Source organism: Tupaia chinensis, unplaced genomic scaffold (assembly GCF_000334495.1).
Source record: "Tupaia chinensis unplaced genomic scaffold, TupChi_1.0 Scaffold000226_1, whole genome shotgun sequence".
Taxonomy (NCBI): Eukaryota; Metazoa; Chordata; class Mammalia; order Scandentia; family Tupaiidae; genus Tupaia; species Tupaia belangeri.
In genome coordinates this window covers 1-9,991 of record NW_006159701.1, presented here as the reverse complement: position 1 = coordinate 9,991, position 9,991 = coordinate 1, and the positions used below count along the sequence as shown (strand labels likewise).

The 9,991-nt window shown below is 52.5% G+C and overlaps 1 protein-coding gene across 1 annotated transcript in view; it reads left to right on the top strand.

Annotated features, from left to right (window-relative positions):
- Positions 1-6,840, top strand: part of GLTP (glycolipid transfer protein) — a gene marked incomplete at its 5' end in the record, with an annotated part of 36,286 nt that extends 29,446 nt beyond the window's left edge. Inside the window, 2 exon segments of the mRNA XM_014587603.2 lie at positions 1,930-2,080; positions 5,599-6,840. Coding sequence (XP_014443089.1) covers positions 1,930-2,080; positions 5,599-5,781 — 334 coding nt within the window.
- Positions 6,841-9,991: the final 3,151 nt, after the last annotated feature.

Here is a 9,991-nt window from a genome sequence, read left to right as displayed (position 1 = left end):
CTGGGTCCTCCCATGTGGTCCCTGCCGGCAGAGCACAGAGACTCAGTAGTTGCTCCACCATGGGTGGACCCCCTTAGCCTCATGACAGAAATACAACATCTTGAGACCAGCAGTTAGCATAATGACTGTGTCGCTGGACTCCCATGTAGTCGACCTTGGTTCGCGTCCCGGACCTGGTGGCTTAAAACTCATGTCGGGCACGTGCGCGTGCATGTCCAAGATCCTGAGAGGAGAATGGAGAAGAAGGGATTGCGGCGTGGCCATTCCCCCTGGGGTGGGGGGGATGATCTCTCACTTTCTGTCTCTATGTCTGTCTGGTGAGCGCACATGCCCTATAGCAAAAACCTCTCCAAAAAATAAAAAGAAATACAACATCTTGTGAAAGATTTTTTTCCCCAACAGGTGGGATGGGACAAGGATGGGCTCCAGGCTGATTGGGGGTGTTGGGGAGCCACTGAGGGAGAGGCTGGCCACTTAGGGCTTTAGGAAAAGAAGCCAGCTGCTGCACGGAGGGCAGCTCCAGAGAGGCAGCTGCAGGCAGGGCTGGGGTTCCACCCTGTTCTCAGCGCCACTCTGATTCCAGCATGAAAGTACCTTCACCTCATGGGCGGAAGGTTAGAGACCCCGTCCTCAAGCTGTGCTCCTGGATCTTAGAGCCCACCCCAACTGACCTGCTCCACCCCCTGCAGGGAGGGGGTACAGTAGCTCATCCAGGGACCCGTGGGACAGGCGGGGCGGCAAAGCAGGGAGCCCAGCTGGGCTGTGAGCGAGCCACCAGCGGGCTCAGTGTCCTCTGTGAAGTGGACTGGTCGGGCCCAGCGCAACCTCCCTGGCTGAGGAGCGGACACACGCCGTGCACACAGGGCAGGTGCTGGTCAGGTTTTCGACCTGGGCTCGGTGCTGGTTCCCACACCCCCTCCGGGCTAGCCAGGCTCTTGAAGCATCATCCTTCCCCTTGAGGAGGGCCTGGCCTGGCCTCTGGAAAATGCAGCCTGTGGTTCGGGGCAGCGGGGCCTTCATGTGGTCTCAGGGTGGAGGTACAACAGAGTGAGTCCAGAGAGATCCCAGGGGCTGAGGGTGGAGCCAGGAGCCAGGGCCAGCTCGGGACCAGGCTCGTCGGTGTGCCCGCGTGTCCACAGTCTGTGGTCCGTGAGCCCTTTGAGAGCCAGCACGGTGGCGTCCTTCCTCAGGCATAATGGCGCCTGCCATGTGCTAGGACACAGAAATGGGCAAGGCCAGGCCAGCCCCAGGTCTGGCGGAGAGAAGGTGCTTGGGGGCCGTCAGGGAGAGCCAAGTGGCCACATCCCTCGCAGGTAGCACATAAAGATAGTGATGCAGGGGGCCAGATGTGGCGCGGCCTTAAAGCAGGAGGGTTCCAGGTTCGTGTCTGGAGGCCTCCCTGAGTGCACCAGGCAAGTGCATCCATGATCCAGGGCTGACCAGGAGTGGACCTTGTCGGGGGGCTCTCTCCCTTCCTCTGTCTCTCTGACCCATGGAAGGAAGAAAGACCCTTAAGAAGAAGATAGGGGCTGGCTCCGTGGCCTAGTCCTGAAGGCAGCCAGAGCCCACATGACCAGCTCCGCAGTTCAAATCCTGGCCCTGAAGGCTTGAAAAGTTTGCCAGACCCTTGTGTGTGCATGCCCACCACCCCAATGAGGTGGGGAGAGGGAGGAGAAGGAAGTCGGGCTTGATCACGTCCCATCATGAGATGCTTTCTCCGACTCCCTCTGTGGTGAGCGAGCGCAAGCACTTCCTGGCAAAATTAAACAAACAAAATTAAGGACAGGCCGGCCCCTTTTGCGTGTGCATCTTCCTGACTCACAGTAGGTGCTTGGTCCTGAGCACCGAGGGGTCGGCGGGGCGGGTGTGCAGGCCGGCCGAGGGCCGGGAGCACGCAGTTCTAAGGCGCCCTCCCCTCTCTGGCCGCAGGGGCCTGCGCTTCATCCAGGTCTTCCTCCAGAGCATCTGCGACGGCGAGCGGGATGAGAACCACCCCAACCACATCCGCGTCAACGCCACCAAGGCCTACGAGATGGCTCTCAAGAAGTACCACGGCTGGATCGTGCAGAAGATCTTCCAGGTGAGCCGCCCTGCGCCCCGTGAACCCGAGGAGCCCACGGGCCACCAGCGTAGTAGGTTCTCCTCGCTCTGCCATGTCGTAGCTGTGGCTTCCTGGAGCTCGCCTTTGCCCACCTGGGCCGGAGGTTAAGGGAGCTGGATCCCACACGGCCAATGTGCAGTGTGAATCCCAGCCTCAGCATGAGTGTGTGCACCCCAAATCCTGACAAGATGGAAGATGCCCCCGTCTATTTGGGGTGAGGCTGGTGTAGAGAGGGTCCCCTCCCGTGCATCTGGCCAGCCTATCAGGGCCAGGGGGAGCGTTGTTTAGGTGCTCTGCGGTGTCTCTTTCAGGCCTTGTAGGGTCTGAATGGGGGTTGGAAGACTTGGGCAGAGCTCACTGGCCCCTCAGGTTCAGCCTGGACTCTCACACGGGGCAGGGGAAAAGGTGGGTCCCTGTTCCCATGTGGACATCTGCTAAAAGGACATTGGCCCATGGGGTTCCTGGTCGCTGATGTCGGGGTGACATTGTTCAGGGCTCCTGCAAACAGGACTTGAGCACCAGCCTGCTTAGCTGAGGGCGCCCAGGGTCTGTAGGCTGAGAAGGCCACCAGGAGACATTTAAAGGCCTTTGGAGTGCCCCGCATGCTGTCACCTGCCATCCTGTCTCTCGCCACCCCCTCATCTCACCCTGCATGGCCCCACTGCCCTTCCTGCTGCACCTCCCCCTGCCTGCCTCTCCTCACTGCCCTGACCCGGGCTGACAGGGCAGTGTCCTTCCCCCAGGCACAGGTCACAGCAGGCTAGGCTGGGAGCCAGGCTGTGTGCAGGCGAGTCGAGCTGGTCACGGGCCAGGAAACGGCCACCTCTGAGCCAGCCGCCCCAGCGGGGCTGGGAACAAGACCTGTCCCTGTGAGGAGCCCATTGCGCCTCACAGACACCTCAGTAATGACAGCACGCCCGGTGTGCCGGCTGGGCTGCTGCCCCCAAGTGGTCATCGTCACAAGTGCGCCACCAGGCAAGTGTGTCTCACCCGTACTCACAGATGAGTGTGACATTCAGACAAGCGAGGGACCTTGTCGCGGCCACACGGCATGAAAACTGGGGACAGGGGTTCTACCTCCCTGAGCCTCAATAACCTCATTTTGAGGGCTGGTCCTCTGACACAAAGATTAAGTGCTGTAGATGGAGCTGGATCCCACATGGCCAATCCTGGTTTGAATCCTGGCCCCAGCAGCTTGAAAAAACATGTGGGGATTATGTGTGTGCATCCCCCAAATCCTGACGGGAAGGAGAAATGGAGGGAAAAGTACCGTAGAGTGACCGGGGCCCTTTGGGGTGCTTTCCTCTCCTTCTCCCTCTCTTTTTCCACTTCTCCATCTCTCTCCCCCTTTCTCTTTCTCTCTCTCCTCCTCCATCTCTCTCTCTCTGTCACACATGTGTGCCCACTGGCAATAAAATACATACCCTCATCTTTTTTTTTTTTTTAAGAATTATTTTATTTACCTCTATCTATCTATATAAATTTGACCAAAGAGGGACAGAGTGAGAAAGAGGAAAAGTGAGAAAGCAAGCTGCCAGGTCCGGGACTCGAATTGCAGTCGCCCATGTGGGAGTTCAGCCGCCCTTAACCACTGTGCCACCTGCCGGCCCCATACCGTCACATTTCAAAGGTGGAAAATAGGCTCTACCTCAAAAGGTCATTGTGAAGATTAAATAAACGAATCCATAGGAAGTTCTTGGTTGACTCTTGGTAAATCGAAGCTGTTACTGCTTTCATTTATTTATTTTATAATTTCTTATTTCCGTTTAATTGTTGAGCATCTTTATGACGTACAGTATGGATTTTCCAAGCATGCAAGTGCGTGATAGTCAAGTCAAGGATCTTGCCATATACCTGAGAGTCTTGTGTCTGTAAACGCTTTTTTGCTGAGCTCCTCTCCCACCCTCCTCTATCCACTACGCCCCCTGCAGGCTCTGGTGTCTGCATGTGTCCTCTGTACTGTCGTGTCCTCGAACATTTCTGGCTCAGGGCGCAGGCGTCTGGTGTTAATGAGCGGGGACATACCGTGTTTATCCTTCATAGTCTGGTGTATTCCATTTAGCGTTAAATCTTCTAGCTTCATGCACGCTGTATCAAATGATAGTCTCGCTGACTTTTATTGTTCATGATATTATTATTTGTACTTTCCTGATCCTATTGAGCTCATCACCTAAGCTGTTCATCCATTTGCGTTCCTTTTTCTTCTGGCTCTGAAATTCTGTGAATTTCTGATTTTCTTGCACTTTACAAGAATCAGGAGAGCACTAAAACTTAGGGGCATGTTGCTCTCCCCCCCCCCCCCCCCCCAGACCAGGAGAGACCCCAGTGTGGATTAGCTATCATCTCCAGCTCAGCAAACGGGCTTTCTATATTTTAAAAAATTATTTTATTTAACTTTATTTATTTTTAATTTGTTCAGATGGGCAGAGTAAGAGAGAGGGAGAGAGGGAAAGTGTGAAAGCAAACCGCCAGATCTGGGACTCAAACCATATTGGCCATGTGGGAGTCCAGCGCCCTTAACCACCATGCCGCTTGCTGGTCCTGGGGTTTTTATTTTTAAATGCCAAAGGGTATGTGTTGGAGTTCGGGAGACCTCCAACAGGCCTGGTCACAGCTCAATCCTTTTTCCTCTTGTTCTCCGTCCCATCAGAACCTTGGGCACAGGCATGCCCCCAGCTGCCACCACTAGGACAGGACTTGAATGGGACTTGAACAACCTGGTGGGCCGTGTGGGCTCCACTTTCTTCTACACAGTGCTAACCACTGCTACAGGGCCGCCTGGAAAGTGGGGTTTCCAAGGAAAAAGTTCTCCTTTCTCAGGGTGGGGACACAGCAGGAAGAGGCTGGCCTGTGCTGAGCATCTGCTGTGTACACCTGGTGTGGTGTGGAGACCCGGGCACAGCCTCGTGATCCTTACAGAGGACCCTCACCCTCCTGACGAGGGGGTGCTGTCGCTATCCCATTTCACAGAGGAGGAAACCGAAGCTCTGAGAGGCTAAGCACCTTGCTCCAGGCGCATGGTTAGTTGGCGGCACAAGCTGAACTTGCACCCAGGTCTGTCTGCCCTCAAAGCTGGTGTCCTCCCTGCTGTCCCTCAAAGAGGTAGACCAGGGGCCGGCAGGTGTTGTGGTGGTTAAGGGCACTGGACTCCCACATGGCTGACCGTGGTTCAAGTCCTGGACCTGGTGGCTTGCTTTCTCACTTTCCCTCTCTCTCTCTTTCTTGCTCCCGCTCTGTCCCTGTCTGGTCAAATTTAAAAAATTAAATAAAATTAAGTAAATTTAAGTTAAATAATTCTTTAAAGGAAAACAAGACCTCAAAGAGGTAGAAGAGAAAACACATCTCCCTTTTCCTTTTCCCTTCACTTTCGACACCACGAATAGCACAGACCCCTGCCAGCAGGGACCGCAGGGAGTCCCCTCCCAGAGCCCCACGTTCAGGTCCAGTGTTCGAACCCTGCTAACGCTGTGCCCGTCTCCTCTCTTTTCCGTCTCAAGGCAGCGCTGTACGCGGCGCCCTATAAGTCCGACTTCCTGAAAGCGCTCTCCAAGGGACAGAACGTGACAGAGGAGGAGTGTCTCGAGAAGGTCCGCCTCTTCCTGGTCAACTACACGGCCACCATCGATGTCATCTACGAGATGTACACGAAGATGAACGCAGAGCTCAACTACAAGGTGTAGGCGTGCCCGGCAGCGGCCACGCCCCCTGCCACGGCCACGCCCCCGGCCGCGGCCAATCATAGGAACAGGCAGCCGGCATCACTGTGAACCAAGCCACCAGGCTGCCCCCTGGCTCAGTGCCCCAGGGCAGCCCAGAGTCCAGTGGGGTCTGCAGGGCACAGCCTGGTTTTTGTCTTTTTTTTTTTTTTTTTTTGGTCTATTCCAATGGAGCAATAAATAACAGCCCTACTTCTAAATCTCCTTCGAATTCCACAACAGCACAGACTGACATTTTATACCTTCATTTCGGTGTGGTCAAAGCCGATTAACGTCTCTAATAAACCAGGTCCTAGGGTTTTGTGTGTGTGTGTGTGTGTGTGTGCGCGCGTGTGTGTGTTGCACACACACCCCCGCCCCCGCATGGAGCGCTGCTCTGGGGGCATGATGTCAAGCTTTGAAAACAAGCACGTGGCCTTAGAGGATCTCGCTGAGTGAGGTGTTTGGGGTATTTTAAGGACGATGAAGAGTTCCATTTGAAATTACGCAGGGCCCCTGTCATGGGGGTTTTTTTTTTAAAACGTGGGCGACTGGTGTGCATTCTGGCGTGTGCACAGCCCAACCTCACAGCACTGTCATGATACACCCCGCTCTTTCTGTCTTTTTCCAGACAGGCTTTTCTTTGTTTGTGTTTTGTTTTTAAGCTAAAATCAACCAACAAGCCTTCGATAACCAAGGGGCATTTCTTTCAAGCTCTCCAGTACAACAATTGACCGCGGATGACTGCATTCATACTTTCCCTCATCAATATTTTCTTCAGGGACAGCTTTTCCAAACTAAGAGTCTTCCTACCACGTATATCGTCTCGCGAGAAGAGAACCCTTCAGCCGCTGAGACCCCAAAAAATGCCTCGTTGCCTTAACTACCCTTCATGGCACTCAGAAGAGCTGCAATTTTTAAAGTATTGGGGCAAACAGACAACCCCAAAGGACTGATGTGTGTTAAAAAACCCAATGAGGAACAATTGGTGATTTTTATGCAGAAACTAAATCCTTAATAAATAAATCTATTTTGGAATCACAACTGTGTGCTATTTTTGTTCTTGGTTCCTTTTTTTTGTTTTTAATTTGCTGGAGGGTGCATGCACTTGCCAAAGAGAGACAGAAAAATGGGGGGGGGCAGAAAGCGAGAATGCATTCCCCCACCCCACGGGAATGGTCACGCCACAGTCACCTCTCTGTTTCTCCCTACTTTCAGGGTTTGGGGCACACAGACGCATGTGCCCAGTGTGTTTTAAGCCTCCCAGTCCAGAAGTCAAAGGGCGTGGTTGGCCACGTGAGACCAGCCACCTTAACCACCAGGCCACTGGCTGGCCCACATTCTGCTTTTTGCTTTTGCATCTGAGGTTACAGTTGGAGGCACTTACATTAAATCTCGCAAGATCTCCGTAGTTTTAAAAATTGAATTGGTCGCCCCATTAAGGAACTGGGGAATTTCACATGAAAATCTTGGGTTTCTAACCTCTTTTGGAAAATGAGGGTGCCTGGCAGGAGGTGAGAGATGACTTTGGTTGGGCAGGGCAAGGGAGGGAGATGTAGTCTCCATTTTGTCTCAGTCCCCACCCATCCCCTGTTGCCCTCCAGCCCCGTGACCAATGGTTATGTGCACCTTATTGTGGGCCAGTGCTTTTCCTTTTTTCTATACATCTATCATTATTTTTTTAAAGAGAGATTTTTGCTATAGGGCATGTGTGCTCACGAGAGAGACAGTGAAAAATCACTCCTCAGAGGGGATGGCCATGCTGCAATTCTTTCCCATTCTCCTCTCGGGCTCTTGGGCATGCACGCCACATGCACCTGGTGTGAGATTAAGTCACCAGGTTCGGCACTCAAACTGCAGTGAACTCCGTGGGAGTCCAGTGACATAATCATTACTCCATCTGCTGGTCTTGCTTTTCCTTTTCTTTAAAAAAAAAAAAACAAAAAAAAACAAGCTTCTCGGATCGGTAGGAGGCACGGCAGTTAAGGTGCTGGACTCCCACATGGCCGACCATGGTTCAAGTCCTGGACATGGCGGCTTGGTCTGCTTTTTCATTCCCACCTCCCCCTCCCCGGTGAATAAGGAAATAATGATGGTGGGACCAGCAGTTAGCGTAATGGCTATGTCGCTGGACTCCCACGTAGTCGGCCGCGGTTCGTGTCCCGGACCCGGTGGCTTAAGACTCACGCCGGGCGCATGTGCGTGCGTGCCCAAGATCCCGAGAGGAGAATGGAGGAGAAGGGATTGCGGCGTGACCATCCCCCCTGGGGGGTGATTTCTCGCTTTCTGTCTCTATGTCTCTCTCTGTCTGTCTGGCGAGCGCACGTGCCCTACAGTGAAAACCTCTCCAAAAAAAAAAAAAAAGATGATGGTAATGACAAAAAATTTTTTTTTTTTTTTAAAAAAAAAAAAACAAGATGAGAATGACAAAAAAGTTTTTTTTTTTTTTAAGAGTCCCTTAGGACCAGCAGGGGGTGTAATGGTTACATCACTGTTCTCCCATGTAGTTAATCACAGTTCAAATCCTGGCTTAAAACTCATGCTGGGCATGTGTGCGTGTGTGCCCAAATCCTGAGAGTGGAGTGGAGGAGAAGGGATTGTGGTGTGTCCATCCATTCTGGGGGGTGATCTCTTACTTTCTGTCTCTGTCTCTCCAGTGAGCGCACATGCCCTATAGCAAAAATCTCTCTCAAAAAAAGTTTCTCTTTATTCACGGCAGAGTGCATGTGCACACAGGAGAAGGGAAGAGACAGATGGGCATCCTCCCCTCCCCACGAGGCCACACCCAGCCCCCCTCCTCCTGCCGTCCAGCATCAGGTCTTGCACATGCACGCAGACGTCTGATGTGTTTCGGGCCGACCAGCCAGGGCCTTAGACCATGGCCGCCACCGTGAGATCAGCTTCTCTAGCACGGGGTGGGCCCTGGCACTTTTTCTGATACTAGAGCTAAACGTAGAGGGATTTATTTATTGGTTTTAATTTTCCTTATGTCTGGGCTGGTCCCATAGCCTGCTGGTTAAGAGAGCTGGATTTAATCAGATCAACCACAGTTGGGTTTTTATTATTATTTTATTTGCGGTTATTATTTATTTTTTAATTTGGCCAGAGAGAAAAAAAAAAAAGGGGGGGAAAGTGAGAACCCAAGCTGCCAGGCCTGGGACTCAAACCACCGTCAGCCATGTGGGGGTCCAACACCTTAACCACCACACCACCTGCCAGCCCTGGCCAACCACAGTTCTAATCCTGGCCCTGGCGGCTTGAAAAGCATCCCAACAGGATGAAAAAATGGAGCAGAAGGAATTATGGCATGACCACATCCCATGGAGGGTGTGCTCTCTCAGAGAGAGACTGTTTCTCTGTCTCTGGTAAGCAAGCACACCCTCTGGCAACTGAAGCAATTGATTTCTTCCATGGGGGGGAGCCAGACACCCCCAACAGAGCCCCCCCCCAGCCTTAGCCAGCCAGAATCACGGCACGGGGGTGCATCCATCCTGCGGAGGGAGACCCGGGATGCAAACCTGGGACCTTCCGACGTGGCTTCAGTATCATGAAGCGCTGTGCCACCATGGCTGGTCAGAACTATTTTGTCTCAGTCCTGTTTCTACAGAGCTGAGGGTCTAGTGAGTAGGGTGGCCAGTAACGCAGTCGTGAGATAGAGTGGTCGGTGCCCAGAGGGGCTGGAATGAGAAGCCATGCCCTGGCTGTGTCAGGGAGTCAGGGGCGAGGGTGGCCTAGCGGGACCTCCACAGCACAGGCAGAGACCTGGGGGCTTGAGCCAGAGCAGGCCGAGTGCGTGTGAGCATGCACATGGGTGGTTGTTCCCCTGTCTTTATGCCTAACATAAAGTAGAAACCATACTTTGAATAGCCATATAACCATTCTGTTTTTTTATTTCACTTCCAGTACGATAGTCAATAAATGACATGAGATATTCAACACTTCGTTATGAAATAGGCTTTGCGTTAGTTGATTGTGCCCAACTGTGAGCTGATATTAATGTTCTGAGCATGTTTAAGGTAGGCTAAGCTAAGCTATGATCTTCTGTAGGTTAGGTATATTAGGTGCAGTTTTGACTTACTGATATTTTCGACTTATGATGAGTTTATCAGGACATAGTCCATCAGAAATCAAGAAGCATTTTACTTTTCTTGGTGATGATTTACCTTTAAAATTTTTAAATATATTTGTTTTAAAA